This window comes from Enoplosus armatus, chromosome 9, assembly GCF_043641665.1.
Source record: "Enoplosus armatus isolate fEnoArm2 chromosome 9, fEnoArm2.hap1, whole genome shotgun sequence".
NCBI lineage: Eukaryota > Metazoa > Chordata > Actinopteri > Centrarchiformes > Enoplosidae > Enoplosus > Enoplosus armatus.
This window is the reverse complement of record NC_092188.1, coordinates 7,293,816-7,311,941: the sequence shown is the minus strand read 5'-3', so window position 1 is coordinate 7,311,941 and position 18,126 is coordinate 7,293,816. Positions and strand designations below refer to the sequence as shown.

The following is an 18,126-nucleotide window of genomic DNA, read 5'->3' as shown; positions in this document are numbered from 1 at the left end:
TGCCTATCAGTGGCTTAGCTCCACCCCCAGAGGGGACAGAGATAGAGGGATTTACTGTAGGCTTGAGAAGGAAGAACAGAGAAACACTAAAGACAATGCAAACATGATTTCCTTGTATCCCCTGGATCCTTTGACATAGGTGGCAAGCTAATGAATCTGACTAGAGATTAAAAATCTATCATGATGATGACAAGAGAATGACTGCGAGCTTTAGGACAAAAGTCACATTGTCAGTGTGAACAATGAGAAAACACACTGTAACCTTGACTGTTTACCCTCTCCATTGTAAATATATATTTTCCTACATGAGCCCGTTGACATCGACTCGTTGCACCATTATGTCTGATCAAAGCTAACAGTTTGCATCCTATTAGCCGGACAATCCTAATGCTATTGTGTTATAAAGCTTATTAGAATGAGGGAGACTCAGGGGGTTGCACTCACATTACGTTCAATTATCTTTAATAGGAAATGAGTTTGAGGTGACAGCTGCTGCCCGCATTGTAGCTGTAAGGCACTGTGACTCACAGTTAACGTAGCATATTAGCAACTATGTCAAACATGACAACAGTCACTTTATGCCAATTTGTATAGAATACAGTAGTTTTATGTATAGTACTGTCAAGAAGAGAATTTTTTCTTTATTTCTTAATGAAGATATCGTTTTTAAAGATTACGTCCAAGAAGCACATCTGTGAGCTCCAACCATGTGCAATAGAGCGACATGTGGATACAGGTTTTCACTCCAGCTGAAGAGTATAATAGTTGATCTCACTCATTAGCAGTTTTAAAAGAGGAGGAAGTAATCAGTAACATTATCTGCAATACATTTGACAGAACACACAAAGGGAAGACAGCACAGCTTTACATATATATATTTTAGAGAAACAACATCCTCTAGTTCACCAAAGGCTTTAAAATTCAGGAGGGGTATTACCATGTCATAATGTCATATATTAAGACAATATTTCTTTGTGTATTTATCACAAGATGAATTTATTACACACATAACAGGGAGGCAGGGGAGTGAAGAGAGGAGACATGATGATGCCAGATTGAATTTAGTAGATAAAATCTAAGTATTTCATTTCCTTTCTGACACCATCCAAGGACAATTGAGGAAGATGCCTGACTTGATTTATTGTCCCTCTACCTTCTGATTTGTTCAGCATTCTGGATGACTGCAGAGGTAAATCACTGTGAGAGGTCTAATCAGTATTTTTTTTCTTTTTGGACCTTATGATACGGAATGAATACATTATGTCATAAATCTGTGAAAACACAGGAAAGAAAACTGCCCGTTTTAAATCATTGTATGAGTTGCTGTTGTATATGGGCCGCAACACACTGCGGCTGATTTTAATTACTTGCGTGACAGCATGTAGGGTGAGGGATATTGAACATTTTAACATGTAAGAAACTTTAAATCATGGTTGTGTTTTTGAAATATTTCAGGTACTTGTTTTGTCTCATTTGATTAGGACATTATTGCACTCAAATAGGCACACCGGTCACACAAGGCAATGTAAAAAGAATATGAACACATCCTTTACGATGACTGTTGTTCATTATGACAATATATTATCTATTATAATAAGACATTACTTGTTAGTGCCATGGTTATTCGCGACCAAGCCCAGTCTCTCAATTCTATTGACAGAGCACTGGAACTGACATGCACATTAATATGCTTCTGTCGAGCTTATCAAAATAATGCACATCTCACACAGGACGACTGAGATTACTAAGCAATAATGACACACTGAAAAAAAACAAATAAGATACATGCACAAATGTCTTTCAATACGTGTGAAATGTTAGCCTACTGCTTTATGCCCCAATGTTCTGATCCTGACCTTTCCCTCCTTCCTTTTATTTCCATTCCTAGTATTACCCAAGCTAAGTCTTGCTAGGTCTAAACTCAAGTTTAACACTTCATTTGTACATTGAAGAAAGGACTAGACAAAATTTATCAGAAAAAAAGTCCCTCACCTAGAAGTCTAAATGTCAAAAAACAGTAGGCCTGTGAAGAAGCATGGCTACACAATAAACCACACACATACCATGGACACAGACAGACAAAGCCCATGTTACTGTTTCTAAGGAGATGTCAACATTGTGAAAACAGATGAGGGAGCACGTGTGGAATTTTAAGACTGTGTTCACCACTTCATCACTTCTTCCAGCCTACGTCACCCCTTAAAAAAATGTTCCTCCCTGTTACAAACAAATGGCTGCATGCAGATGACAAGGCAGTCTGAAAGGTTCCTATTTATTATCAGCATGAGTTTTAACAGGATATACAGTACAAATAATCCCTGTTTTCCACCAGAATGCAGAGACATTCATCTTAAATACAGTATGCCCTTAATAACTTAGGTCCTGCTAAGTTTTCTGTAAAACACAGTAAAAACAGCGTTGTCAGAAGGCATCATTAAAATAGCATTAAACGTGTTTGTTTGCAGAGAAATCCATACTCAATTAGGCAGTTTTTTATGAAGGCATAATTATAGTCCCCCTTGCCAAAGCCCTGAGAGAATGTAAAAAACAAACTGCTGGCAAGATCTAACTTTTGAGTGAAGATTTTTTGCATTCTACCTTACATGCACCAAAACTGGAAGAAGTGATTTCAGTATCTTTGAAAAAAAATACATTCACAGTTCAACAAAGTAACCAAAATCTATCCTGTTTACATCAGTTCCCTGCAAAGTCAGTTATGTTCACCCCTGCCTCACATCCTCTAGAGGACACAGGACCAGCCTGTCAATAAATCTGTCCTTTGATGTACAACATCAGCAGCCATTAAAGAGGAGTGTCCTCACTGTCCTCATTGTGTGTGCTGAGCTGGGTCTTCCTGCGAGCTGTGATGGCTGCCCAGATTCGACACAGCATGCCACCTCTGAAACAGCAATTTTGGACAGATTTAAATACAGTGTAGCAAATGAGCTATCTGAAAATACCACCGGGGCTTTTTGATGGAACTCAAACTAACGAGGTAGACTGCATCTTTTCTACACCACCATCTCTGATGGCAATCCCTTCCTACGTTTCTGCATGGACAGATGGTGTGAGGGTGACGAGGGGAGGCAGCTCACCTTATTCCACAGTACATCAAGTCATCCCTGGAGGCTATGTAGAGGAGACAGTCCAAGGTGAACTCATGAGAGAGCAGCTAGAAAACAGGATCACACAGGTGTGGATTAACAGTGGGTAGATGAGTAACACCAACCAGCCTCAGGAGTAAAAAAAAGGCAAAAAAGGCTGAGCTTCTAGAGTTTACCTTATCGATGGTGTCTTGATCTACAGGGATAGACTTGAGCCAGCGCACCAAAGCCTTCACTTCTGGATTAGAGCTTTTCTGTGAAGCCAATTCACCATCTATAATGAACAGAGATTACAACCATTCAGGCGGCCTGGTGCAAACTGCAGATATACTGTATTTTATGGTGTTGACATTACACACGACAAAAACACTTATCGTGTTTCCGCAGGCATACTGCACAATCATTATCCAAACAGACGAGTCAAGTTTGAACACATTAGCTGATGATCCGATGGTGTACGCCTCTGACACAAACCAGTCAGGCAGAAGTCCAGAGCCTGAAGCTCAGGCGTGGTAGGGATTGACTGGTATGAGTGTTAAGAAACAGTAATGAGAATCACTAAGTGTATTGATAATCCAAAGAGGGCTTGGTCCCTTGATGCAATACTGGCCATGCTGCAGCTTGTGTGATTAATTGTAGGCTGAGCTCTTACCCACTGTTGGCTACTGGCTCACTTCTCACGTGATTGACAACTTTACATGAAATAGCAATTTCATTTATCAACTTGTAATGAATATCATTCATTTTAATTTGGTATATTTTCATCACCAAATTTTACAAGCAGGGGGAATCACAACAAACAGACTTACTTTACCTGGATTTAGCAGTTTGATGTCGACCCAGATAAAATAGAACGTATACATAAACATTCCTGATGTTTGTTTTAACCTGCTAGGAGTATTAGACGGGTAGATTTCTACAGACCAAAGTCAAAGCTACTGGAAGATTTGAGAAGATTATCTCTCTCTCTCCAAGCCTATTTAAATACAAGATATGAGATATTGAGAAAGTATATTCCATAATTCCGTATTTATGTTTCCCTGGACAGTGCTTCCTTGCTGAACCACAGTGGAGAGATTCATAGGGAGAAAACATAGGTAACCTACATGTGACTGTGAAAACAAAGATGCCAACTTGATTTGGCTAATTCAAACTGCTCAAGCCTCACAATGGCTTTGGCTAACTTAAGAATCCATGACTGTGAGTTGCGCTACCTCCTCTGCTTGACCCATGGCTCTCTCAATGTACATATGACATGCAAGTATTGTATTAAGTTAGACTTGCAACTTTTTCTTCAACAATTTATCTAGTACAGTATCTGAACTGTCTTGATTGGGCATAAATGGAGCTCCACAAAAAACTACAAAGACATTCTTACACACACTACCAAACTGAACTGGCACTAAAGTTCTTGTGCTTTCTACATGGATGTGACAAACTGTGTGGTTAAAAAAAACCCATTACCTTGAGTGACTGCTGCTTTCCTCATTGCATCTATCTGTTCCTGTTTCCTCTGGACAGAGTTCCTCAGTAGCTCCTGGTACTCTCTCTCCTTCTCACTCAGCTGACTCAGCAGTCTGAAACATAAACAGCCATCATCAGTCAGCAGAAAGCAGTGCCACTCAAAATTCTTTTTAATTACTGTGTACTGCCTAATAAAGATGCCAGTGTTAGGGGTATTTTTCACAGCAAAAACATTCAATTTAAATTCCAAGGCAGTTTATGTAGCTACATCTAAATCTAAATACTTCACAGACATGACAATAAACTGCTGTTCATCACAAAATCTCTCAATGTGCTGTATATTAAAGCCATTAAAAATAAATGTAGCACAGCATGAGCATGAAAGCTTCATGATAAAGAAAACAACTAAATGCTACCCTCTGGTCTCTAGTCGTAGGTCTCTCAGTTTCTCACTGAGGGGACAGTTGGTGTTGAGGATGAGGTCTGTAGAGTAGTTGGGGCTGGCTGTAGGCAGGAACTCAAGTATGGGTGTTGTCTGCTGCGAGTCTGCTGGCGCCACCAGCTGGTCAGGGACAAGAACTACAGGAGTGTCTGGGTCAGCACACTGCTCCTCAGGAGTACTGTCCTCAGTCTCAAATGAGGACTGCAACTGGAGTTTCAGCTCTGAGAGGCAGGGGGGAAGCATAGACAATGAATAAATAAAAATAAAAGTAAACAAAAAAGCAAATGAATAAACAAAATAAATGTACACACTGAATACATAAGGTGAGAGAGATATAAATGTCACTCCCGCAACCACACTGGCCCTTTAAAATCTGTTTGTCTCTCCAAGGATTTAACCCAAACTACTGACCTTATACAGTATGAGATGAAACTCTACCTGGTAGGAGCACAGTGAGGGCGTCCTGGACTGCCTGTCTCAGCAGATTGTCTAGAGCAAACATCCAGTGAGGTTTCACTTGCTGTTGCCTCAACACCTTCTTCACCTACACACACAGAGCAGATATTTTAACACGACTATGAGAAGAGTGATGTTCTACCCAAATGTCTCATTGAGCCTGTAGCTGACAGCAGAGTAATCACCAGGAAAAGTCTTTGACTTTACTCTGAAGTAACTTACGGCATCTTGGAAGCTGAACAGCACCACCTGCAGGCTGTTTGGTGATACTGCGGCAGTGAGCAGCGTGACTCGAAGGTCCATCAGGCTACTGTTCAACTGCTTCCTGTCCGGGGAGCGGATGTTGTTTCTCAAGCAGGTAATGAGCTCGGTGATGTGGTCTGCAGTTATCGATGATCCCTCGCCATGCTTTTAAGAGACAAAAAAAAAGATAGGAAAAATGAAGATACAGCATTTCTATTGTTCTCATTCTCGAAGTACTTAAAGACTTAGTTATCTGACAATAGTGTTCTTCACTTGGATATAGCACTCTTTTTTCCAGTTTATTAGGGATAGAACAATTAAATTATTTTAGGCGTGATCCTCTGAAGTCACAGCAGGGGTACTGTATTGTAAACAACAGCTTACATTTTGTGCAGATTCTAATCTTTTAATCAGTATATTTAAATTTGTACAATAAAACCCAGCTATTATCCCATAGCTAAATACCCATTATTATCTTGCATCACACAAATGTCTGACAAAATTAACTGGGGAGAAACTGTTAAAGCCTACAAATTATTTTTTGCTCTATTTGTTTGGGGGGGATGCTGCCATGCATAAGACATAACAGCTGGAAATAAAATGCCAAACCCAATGTAAAATAAGATGGCAAAAATGCCCTTAGGCTCAAGATTATTAAGTCATGCGAGTGGGTGTTGGATCACAAGGAGGTTCATATTTTTGGATTTTGGCAACGCCAACAGTGCAACAAGTCTGTACAATTTGTCTAATAATAAATAATAATAATAAACTAAGAAGATATCCATACATTCAGGGCTTACTAAGTGTAAATTGTCATTTACACATAATGCATTTGCAATGTTGTTATTTTATCCCTAATCATTATTGTTCTACATTCAGTACAGCATGAAGGCCTGTGGAGTGGAAACAAACCTTTATTCATTTAGAGTCCACTAAAGAGTCACAACCAGCATGAAAAGTTTAGTTTTATTAGCTTAGACTTTGCCAATATTTATAAACAACATCTGTGAACTATAACTGACCAACAATTATTGGTGAACCAATAATCTGTCTAACTCAATGAGTTATTCTGCTATCTGTATTCTGAATCTCTTTAATCCATTTGTTCATTTAATTGTTTTGACCTAATTTAAAAGCCTAACCAGAGACAGGGGCTGCAAATTAGATTTAGTTATGTCCTATATACATTACACCTGCTGAATTTCTTCTTTTTACGTAACAAGATTTATCTGCATTGTCCCATTGTCCCCATTGCTAAATATACAAACAAATCTTAGAAAACATTCTATGTAGTGTACATGTTATGCAGTTAACAGATTTCACAATGCTTTGACCGGTGTTCTTGTGACTTTCCTTCACCCACCTGAGGCACAGATTCCTGTATATTACAGACGACAAGACTGATGTAGTCAGTGAGGACTCGGTGCAGTGTGGCTCTCCTTTCACTGTCCTTTCTCAGCATGAAAAGACCAATATTCTCCTCTGTTGAGGCTGGACTGCTCATGTCTGATGGAGAGTCCTCTGGTATTCTGGACAGTGGGGGGCAATAAAGAGATCAATCACACGGTTATTTAAAAAAAACCTGATAAAGATAATAAAACAAAACAAGTGACGTATCTGCTGAAATGAAAATCCCACAAAAAAGAAATGAAGATATGGTTATTTAATCAGTAATATGTGGTTAACTGTAGACCGTGGTATCTGATTCAGTGGCATTATACCCTTTTCATATCTAGACAGGATGTAGCCTCACCAGACTCTGTGGACTTTATGTGTGGTTTGCCACTGACGTAAGATCCTGTAGAACCATGGTTGGTGCAGAGATTATAACGCTTTCATCTTCTGTTGAGTAATAATCTAACTTACGACAGGAAGCTGCTGGTGTTGGGTGGGCTGTCTGAGATTTCATCTGCTCTGAAGGGGGACTGGTTCCTCCTGAGGTCCAGGGAGCAGGACAGGTCGATTGAACCCGAGTACGAATCAGTGTCCTCCACAAGGATGGAGACAGGTACAGACAGGCTGCGTTGATAGTCAGCTGCAAAACCCAGCGAGATTGTGGTGAGATATCTGAGTCTTAAACATCTCTGACATTTACCAGGTTTTATAACCACACGTAACACACAGGTGTCATAACAGGTGCAACCACAGAAGATTACAGGAATAGGAAGCAATTTAGATAAAAAACAACAACATATATGAGATAAGAAGAGCAGTATGTGAATTTGAAGTGTACTGAAGCTTCACCAGAAGAAAGAAAGTCTTTAGGTTCTGATTCCAGCAGAGCCTTGGCCCTCTTCCTGGGGGATGACCTGAGGAAGGTGTCCTTCAGCAGCTCTGTGGCCGTGGCTCGGTCGTCTGGGTTCGGCACGAAACAGTTCATGATGAAGCCTTTTGCCTCATCTGACATGCACTCTGGAACCTTGGGGTGGATCTTGAACATGCCCACCTAGATGGGATTTTTTAAAGGTTACTAACAGAATTTGAAGAAGATTATATCATTTACAATTAAAAGGAAATGTATTCATGGCAATGGACTGCATTTATATGGCTTTTCTAGCTGAACGGACAAATCGCTCTTGGCGGAGATGCCATGCAAGGTGCTGGCCTGACCACCAGGGTTCAGTGTCTTGCTCAAGGACACTTCGACAACCTTGTGATTGACCCGCTCTACCTCCTGAGCCACAGACGCCCCATGTTAATTTAAACAACTTTACTTTGAGATTGTGTGTTTTAGAATAGAAAAGATGGAAGTTGCTAATATTTGTTCAGCAACAGTCTACAGCCATGCTAGTGACTCTGTGAGGCTGTACTGATGCCGCGTTCATGTTATGACAATTATGAGTTTCCAACTTGTAAATTGTGTTCAACATCCAAGTCTTAACTATGACTGGGAAGCTCCAATATTAATCCACTTAATAACAAGGAAGTGCCTAAAAAAAAAAAAAAATACGTATCAAATATCACATCAGCCAAACCAAATTTAATGGATATGGAGTGATATTGACACTGATTTCTACCCTCACACAACCAACTTTGTAATCATACAACTGTCTTGACGTGAACACTTTGAAAGTCGTTAGCATGGGAATCTTTCTTATTTTCTACCAGTCTTTCCATATGATGTGAACGCAGCTTTGGGCACAGTAGTGCTCTGAGCTAAAAACTAATATCACCATGCTAACGTGCTCACAATAACACTGCTAACATGCTAATTTTTACCGTAATCATCTCCTTAGTTCAATGTGTTAGCATGCTACCATTTGCTAATTAGCTTATGAAAACACATCTGCATGTATTAACATACATAAAAAATACAACTTTCCTTATTTACCTTGAACATGGCTGCCTGAGGACTTCCCAGCTCATGGAAGGGTGTTTTGCCTGTTGCCATTTCTATAATAGTGCACCCTAGGGACCAGATATCAGCCGGCTTCCCATAACCCCTTGGCCCTTGGTCTATAATCTCTGGGGCCATGTACTGCAGAGTTCCTATTGACAAATCATCATAAAAGTGATTAAAATGCAACTACTGTCATCAGTTCACAGAAAAAATACAGTATATTCTTATAATGTAGTTCAATTTGTAAATGGGGATCACAGTATCAAAGTGTGTGAAACGAGACAGCATCTTACCAGCAAACGTCTCAGTACAGGGGTTGATCCCTGCTAATCGTTTGGAGGTTCCAAAGTCAGAGATCTTCAGCACTCCACTATAGGTGTTGATCAATACATTGTCCCCCTGCAGCAAAGACCAATTACCCACATTAAGATTTCAGAAACACTGTCTTACAAAGCTAGGATGAATTGATTGTTGAAAGTGAAATAATTATTTGCAATATGTCCCAGGGTGCTCTGCTCACCTTAATGTCTCTGTGGACTATCTGATTGTCATGAAGGTATTTCAGCCCCTCGAGGATCTGTTTGGTGTAGAAGATGATGGTGGCTTCGTTGTCTTTCAGAGGACCCCATTTGGAGCGCAGAAGGGACGACAAACTTCCTACAAGCAGGAATGGAAAATTATAGATAGATTCATTTTGAAGAACTGAATCCTGCGGTGAAAATGTTACTTCTCACATGTCCATGAAGACAGAAATGACAACAAAACATACCGTTAGTGTCACACTGGAAAATACAATTTTCTGGGTTTTTTTAATTTCTCAACAGTTTTTCAGCTACATCTGGCAACATCAAACCAAGCTATGGATTAGAATTGTTCCTGTCTTCAGATGTTTTTCTGAATCATGTCATTGTCTGAAGAGATTGTTCTCCAATGAGTAGACTGTCTTTGGAACCACCCACTTGGCTGCCAGTAGATGTTACACAATCGGTTACAAATCTGAACACAAGACAGACACTGACTTCCTTGAGACTTAATAAAGGCATCATCCTGTAACAAAGCCACACAGGAACAAGGGAAATGCAGACTGAAGCAGAGTGTTTTTAGACACCCTCAGGCAAAAAGACAGTTTCCTGTTTTCAAAAACAATGTTTTTATGTTTCATACTGCAAGGTGTGTGATTTTCAACTGACAACTTTTTAATATATTTTCTATAATTTTATATCAGAAAGTGTGTGCGTCTAGATTTGGCTGAGGATGTCCACTAATGGACAGTTCACCTGTACTGCCCTTTGAAGCTAAAAGCATTAGAAGTCTAAATTCTAAGATTCATACCTCCAGGTACTTCCTCCATGAAGATCTTGATGAAACCATCCTGACTGACGGAGCCCAAGTACTGGACAATATTTCTGTGTTTTAGCCTCTTGTGCAGCGCTATCTCCTCGTGGAGGGGCTGGGAATAGCTGAGAGAGGAATAAAAATGTGGCTGTGAGGTTTTGGTCAAAAATACAACATGCAACATGGCAGTTCATTATTTAAAAACATGCAGCAATCATGTTGGATGGACAAACATAGACACACTCTTATACAGCTTCTATTACACTGTCCTGCCCGTTGGGAGCAACTCGGGGTTCAGTGTCTTTCTCAAGGACACATGGACATGAGGACAGGAGGAGCCGGGGATCGAGCCGTCAACCCTGGGATTAATGGACTACCCGCTCTACCTCCTTTATTTCACTTTATAACACTGCTGTAGAGTAACAAACAAAGACTGAAAAGTCTTAACATTCATCCATTTCCCCCAAGACTACTAAAGAGCAAGAGCATGCCAGTGAGTGTCATCTCTGCCAAATCCTTTCCTGTTAAGGGTATTATGGAAAAAAACATTCTTGTGTGAAACAGTGCATCTTAGTGTCTCCCAGTAAGGAAGACTCTGAATGAAAAGCAGTGTGAGTGAGTAGGTTTCCCATACGTGCTGTCCTTCTCAGGGATTTCCTTGATGGCGATGCGTACTTGGTTGCTCAGGTCCCTCCCAGCGTACACCACACCGTACGTCCCTTTACCCAGAACCACCTTGTCGCCATTCTCATTGGTCTCATAGATGTACTGCAGAAAGAAATGATGAGAGCATGAATGAAAATGCAATGACTGAACGTAGGAGCATCAGAGGGGTTGTGAGACACGTTACAAGTGAGAGAACAGAGGCTTCATTCAGGGAATTCTGACATGAAAGCACAAGTTCAGCATTCTGAGAATAATCTTAAAATTAAATATGAATGTATTTATCTCATTTACACAGACAGATACTCTACACAATGCCAAAGTACATGGAAAATGTAACACTATGTTACGGGAATGTTTCTGTTTTTGAGTTTGATTTCCTCCCAGCGATTGCAGTAGTTTTCTACTTGTTGAGGCAAGTGGAACCTAAAATAGAGCACACTTTGCGTCACAGGAATGGAGGACTGTGACTGACCTCTAGTATTCCCTCAGTTAGATGATTCAGGTTCTGAGCAGGGTCTTCAGCCTGTTGAAGCAGAGAGTTTACCAGCTCGCAGAAACTAGTGAGAAAACAGTGTGAGAAGACAATAATGTAGGTGAGAATATGCTGTTAATGGAACATGTGGTTAATAAAGTGCCAGTGAATATAAGTTAAAGTAAACAGAATATCAACAACATAAGACATGCCTGCAGACTTTTGCCAAAGAATTTACCCATAAAAGGCAAACGCCTAGAGTATGGAAGAGAAATTCACCTTTGTGAATAGAATCAACAGAGTTCACTGTGGAGCTTTTGACCACTAGTAGTGCTACGGAACAATGTTTTTACAAGTTGGTCCCCAATTTGTTTATATAGTGCAAAAGGCTGTGCATGTTCAAATATTTTAAGGGTAATGAAATGCACTTGACACATTTGTTAGACCTCAAGAATACACACAATGTATGTATATTTTGTGTGTATCCATATGCAATACACAATGCGTATTGGGGAGAAACACGGGTCAACTTTAAGGGATCAGTTGACCCAAATCACAAAAAAACATTTCCAACAACATTTCCCTACTTTCTCCACGTAGTATGTAGCCATGCATGTAGTTTTAATCTTAGTCCATGTTTTGCAGATATTGTATCAGGAAAAAGAGTGTAATTTAGGAGTGCTTTGAGCACCATAAACAAGTTCACTTCCATTATATTAAGGTGGCAGCAGAAGTTTAGTAGTAGTGGATCTTTCAAAACAGAATCTATCTGCAATGGTAGATGCCACTTAAGTTTAGAAAAATTCTGTGATTTGAGTCAACTTTAAGTCAGAGTGAAAAAATCTTTCCTAGGGGAATATCCTAGAAGGGAATAAATAAAATATGACTCATACAGTGGAATTATACCAGGCCGCTGACTCAACTCTGCAAAGCTATTTGTTTGCCTATTTGTTGGTTGACCTCTGATTATCTTCCTGCACCCTGTAATCATGGACTGTTCATCTTTATCAGTCAGTCAATTAGTCAGTGAGCAAATCATTTGCACTGTCTCACTCACACACACACACACACACACACACACACACTCTGCCCTGCTGTATCTTTGCCAAAGTATTAGTCACTCACCCTTTACAGTGAAGCTCAGAAGGGAAGCAGAGCTGGAAGTCATCTGAGTTGTAGTGGACATACAGGAAGCAGCTCCGCTCATCAATTTTTGAAGCACTTTAGAGGGAAAAAACGCAAATGAAGATTTTAACTAATAATTTATTTGTTTAGAAAACGCACATCGCTGTCTGTATGCAAATGGAATTTTACTGAATATAAAAGGATATTGAAACTGCAACGTACTGTATCTATCAACCCCTTTTCTGTTCCAGGGAAACAATGGCTAATGTTAACGAATCAGCTTTAAGGGGGGGGGGGATTAGTTCAGTTAATGCTGATGAGGAGCAAGCACCAAGAAAAATGTGTTTCTCACCTTTCCCAGTGCAATCTGATAAAGTGACCCAGCAGCTGACTGTTTAGGATATTTGCTGAAAACTACCCAAGTGGCAAATCAGCAGACGAGACTTGGCCAAAGTACACAGCAACACTGATCAGTAGCCAGAGAGGAATCAACAACAAGCCGACAAACAACAAAGAAGCAAAGCCTGAAACCATATTGACAGAACACAAATCTGACTGACAGCCAAGGTTTCCCAGGCAACCTATATGTTTTGGGTCCTCTGGCTTTGCTGCAGGCTTGACCACACCCACTACTGAGAGCAGATATTTGAGAGATGTTAGCACATGCTGTGCTCCACATTACCTCACTCCCCGAATTGCACAGGCTGGGAAAGTCCACTGGTGTAAGCCCTTCTGTAGAACCAAGGATGATGTTAAAACACAGGCTAAAGGCATTTTGACTGACAACACAGTGCGTTTCACAGCTTCTATTTGCATGTACATACACATGCAAGAGAGAGAAAGAAAACCGCTCTGGGATATGACGGAAGTGACACAGTGACGCTCAAAGAACACACCCACGCACTCACTTGATTAAACATTCACTCAGTGTGGGCAATCTATTCTGCATTCTGTATGTATGGCAGGTACTCAGAAACATGTATTCAGATATGAGGGTGGCTCTGGTGCTGGGGGTCTTCATACCTTTATGGGTGTGACATGTTTCAACTGGACAGTGCGACTTTCGTCCTCCTCGCTCACACACACTATGGCTGGTTGGAGGACTTTACTGGGCTCCAGAATGAGCACCTGGAAAGCAGCAATTCAAAAAAATACTTTAATAGCCACAAAGTCTTCATTCATTTCTAGGAGGAGGCCAAAAATCTCTCGCTGTCTCTATTATTTACTGACCATATCCCTCCCTATTGTTTATTGTTATGGTTACTGTTAAGGTTATAAGTTTCGTCTTACTGGGCAGCGGCCTGTAGATTCAGTGGGTTTACAGGTCTGCAAAAGCAGCTCCATCCAGAAATCCACGGTGTCCTGTTTAGGAGATTTCACCTCAGGTGGCTTGGCAAATTGACGGTACAGGATGAACGTCTCCATAATGGATGCCACATACCTGAAAGAAACACATTTAATCCACACTAAATGAATATGGAAATAAGCCCGGAATCCCTCTAAATGCTTTCTAATCCACAGGGGTTTCTGATTTTCTGATCAAACCAATCAAATTAAACGGATATGCCCTACAAACCGAATCCTGATGAAGATTAAACACCCTGATTTGCATGATTACTCCTAATCAAGAACTGGTGCTTGAGCCTCACCAAATAGGGGCCTTGAGCCTGTAGAGTTTGTCAGAGGCCTCGATGACTTTCCTATGTTCGTTAGCGAGGATGTTTGCTCCGAGGTAGAAGCCAACATCCCAGTAGTCCTTCATCTTCTCCAAACTGCCCTTTCTACCGAGCAGGGTGCTTATAGTCACACCTGAATACCAACATAATAACACAGAGCAAAACAATTCATTAACAAATCCATATAAAATCACTTATATATTTCAGAATAGGCTAATATGTGCATCAACATATGATGGCCCTGTGCACTCTATGACACACTGAATCTGTAGAAATAAACTTGTATTCTCTGCAAATGATCAAAGCAGGTATTTGTCACTCATTATCTTTGATAAAGAAAGCAGAAAGCATAAAGCACCAATTTTGCGCAGCTCAATAGAAGTTTCAAATTCATGGCCAGCTGCCATCAGGAGGACCACGTTGTTGATGCCCGAGTGAAGAGTTGGCTCCGTCTCAAAAGCTTTTCCATACCTGACAAATAATATAAAAACAAAACTGGTGGATTATACTAGAATGCTGACAGGTAGGGGACAAAACCAACTGAGTAATAATGCAACATAAACTGCAAACATGTACGAGTAGCAACAATCAAAAAAGAAGGCAACTATTAAATAGGGTCTTTAGTCAACAACAAACAGTAGTCAAAGTGCAAAAGACCAGACCCACAAACACAGAATGTGGTTGTACCAATAGCAGGCCTGGTCTCTACTGCGCTCATCAGTGAACCCAGAGCACATGAACATGTCTTTGTAGATGCGTCCACACAGGCAGAAGACGTCAGACGCCACCTTGCCCCCCGACTCCACAATAGGCAGAATTGCCTCCAAAGCCTTAGCGCGATCTCCAGGGTGATTCCTCCTGATGTGGGATGATTGAGGAGTTTTAACAAAGCCCTTTATATTTTGTATACATACAAGGCAAATAAAGAATGGCGCAAAAACACTGGGATGAAACCAGAGAAGAGATTACGATTAATTAACGTTTAATTAGGTGTAAAACAAAATGTGAATGCAGTGGGAGCCGTCTGGGTACCTGTTTAGAGCAAAGATATAGTGAAACTTGATATTCTGATGCCTTGCTACCAGACACATGGGCAGGTTGTTCAGAGTCTCCACCAGTTTGATCATGGCATCGTAGTCCTGAGAGAAGAGGGTGTAGAATTACAATGTATTATTTACCATTGTCTCATCTGATGACATTTAACACTTTATATTATTACAACATTTATTACTAATAATCATTTAAACTGTAATGGTCGTTTTTGTTTCTATCTACACCCATATGGAACACTTGACATACAATCTGATCCTGGGTTTTGGTATTTGACTGCTGAATGTCATCAACAGTAATGCTTTCATAATGACACACAGGCCTTTTCATGTTTCAAGAAAAAAAATGCACATAGAGTGTTTAAGTTTAATCAATTATAGACCTTTTTTAAATTAAAAAATCTAACAGAAAAGCCTTTATTTTTGCTCAAACAAAACAAGCAATGATAAAATGACATGTTGGAATCTACAATCAATCAACTTCTTAGTCTTAACTAGACATTTACTCACATGCACACAGATGCATGCACACATCTACACACACCTGAATGTCCCTGTAGGACAACAGCAGGTTCATGACTATATCAGGGGTGAGCAGCTCTACACTGTCCAGGCGTTTCTGGATACGGCTCAACTCCTCGCTCAGGGCTTGGCCGCTGAACCGCTCCCGTGCCATACGGATCTCATGCCTGATTGACTCCCGGAAGTACTCACTGTCAGCATAGAAGAGCAGAGGCGTCATAACATTTAACACTTTCACAATCTTCAATAAATCAGCCAAGTGAAGTCAAACATGGGGTGGGGGAGGGCTGTGAGTTAGCAAATACATGTGCCCTGCAGTTTGTGTCTGACCTGGACTGAATGTGCACATTGTTCAGCAGATGCACCAGTCTCTCCACCAGCAGGGTCAGCAGGGGCTCCAGCTGGAAACTAGGCTGCATCAACTCCTTGATACCAGTCATCATTGTAGCATCACAGGCAAACACTTTGCCCTGAGGCGACACCACGTAAGGGATGAACGTGTAACTTCCACATTGCTCCTGAAGGAAGACAATGCACAGCTCATACAGGGACACATGCACACTGGGAGCTCTTGCATGGCCCCAAAAGAGCTGAGGTATCATTTGCAAGCTTGTCAGTGTTTTTGCTTTTAATACTGTAATATAATAATATGAAATTTTCATTTCAGTTAAACTCTCCTGATCTCTGGCCTTTATCACACATAATACCTCCTCCATCAAATCTCTCTTATATGGGAACTTTCATGAATTACCCAATTTCATTTAGAGCTGAAACGATTCCCAGTTGTGAAGATTTGTGGCTTTTTGGTTTCACATAATTGTGTAATTATAAATCAATTAATCAAGAAAAGAATCCCCCCCAGTTAATAGTGCAGGACTCTCCTCAAGGTCCTCTTTATATCAGTTCACATTGTGTGGTGTATACTCTGACACAAATGTTCGATTATTCCATTTATCACAAACTATTTTACAGTGTATCTGACTTTTGGGGCCCCAGGACAGTGTGTAATCTATGGCTGCAGCCCTTGTTTAATCATCACATTAATGCGTAATAATAAACAGGGGTCTTTTAAGTTACCTTGACAGCCTGTAGATCACTCTCTTGCTTGTAACAGTATAGGATTATGTTATTGGTCATGCTGAAACTTTCTCTCACTCCAAGGTGATAGAAAAGGGAAGGCTGGCAGAAAGAGTCACTCATCTCAACCACTGCTACATCTGTAGGGGGAATTTCAAAGGGCGGGTCAGTTTGCGTAATTGGCGTAGTACAGCGTGAATGTGTCATCCAAATTACCCCTCAGTCAGCATGCCTGCACTTGCCTGCATTGTAGAAACTATCCAGGATGTCTGTGGTGCCCAGGGATATTCTCTCAAATGAAATGGTTTTGAAAACGGCGTGTGCGTCCGCGCAGGCTTCTGTCAGACATTTCAGTGATAAGTTCTCCTCAGTCTGCGGCACTGATGCGTCCTCGTTGACAATGTATGCCACGGATACAGCTCTAGTCCGACTCCGTGGAGAAACTATCTGTTTACTCGAGCCGCTGGCGCTCAGCTCTATTGCCAGAGAGTCCTGCCACAAACTTCCAGCGGACACCCAAACTGGATCTTTCCTCTTCTGGCCGTGCAGGCTCATTCGCCTGCGCTCTGTCGTGTACATGTTCTGCCTTGTTCCGCAGCTGAAACTCAGTGCATGTCCTTCGTCGGGACAACCTCCATTAAAAACGCAACAGCACGGTTGCTTGTTCTTGAAATTTCCCAGGTGCGTCGCCGCCTCCGCTCATACCACATATCCACTAACATTCCTGGTACTCCTCTCGGCACGTCCCGCCCTCCTCCCCTGCTCCGCCCCGCCCGCTGACATTTTGAGACTCAAATTGTACACCACACGGCCTCGACTCTCGCGCGACCTCTGTCGTGAGAAACCATTATTTAGCGGGATCACATTTCCCGAAGAAAACTGATACGTTGTTTGCTGAAAAACAAATGGTTGCCGTTTGTGTGTCCCACCTTGTAGGCTACAGCCACTTTATTTCTGTATTCTTGCATAGAATTACTAAAAAAGAAAAAGGAGCACAAACAAAAAAAAAGTAGATATGCAGAAAATAAGATTTCAAAACGAGTCCAATAAATAATTACATGCCTGATAATTTGTAGAAGAACCACTGAAAAGAATCACACACAAAATGCACACAGCTCTGATGAGGCATCGACATTAAAACTCATGAGGCAATCC

General features: G+C 40.9%; 1 protein-coding gene across 1 annotated transcript; it reads right to left on the bottom strand.

Annotated features, from left to right (window-relative positions):
* Positions 1–485: 485 nt before the first annotated feature.
* LOC139289655 (mitogen-activated protein kinase kinase kinase 5) lies at positions 486–17,550 on the bottom strand. The gene is made up of 28 exons (XM_070911260.1): positions 17,214–17,550; positions 16,972–17,111; positions 16,225–16,412; positions 15,917–16,085; positions 15,356–15,462; positions 15,011–15,181; positions 14,682–14,794; positions 14,297–14,456; positions 13,938–14,088; positions 13,671–13,775; positions 13,330–13,379; positions 12,648–12,743; positions 11,523–11,607; positions 11,019–11,152; positions 10,382–10,509; positions 9,570–9,706; positions 9,343–9,448; positions 9,041–9,198; positions 7,954–8,155; positions 7,576–7,744; positions 7,073–7,238; positions 5,689–5,874; positions 5,449–5,554; positions 4,985–5,231; positions 4,569–4,681; positions 3,281–3,378; positions 3,096–3,172; positions 486–2,899 (listed from the first exon to the last, which is right to left on the bottom strand). The coding sequence occupies exons 1-28, from the start codon at positions 17,548–17,550 to the stop codon at positions 2,803–2,805; spliced, it is 3,996 nt and encodes a 1,331-aa protein (XP_070767361.1). The 3' UTR covers positions 486–2,802.
* Positions 17,551–18,126: the final 576 nt, after the last annotated feature.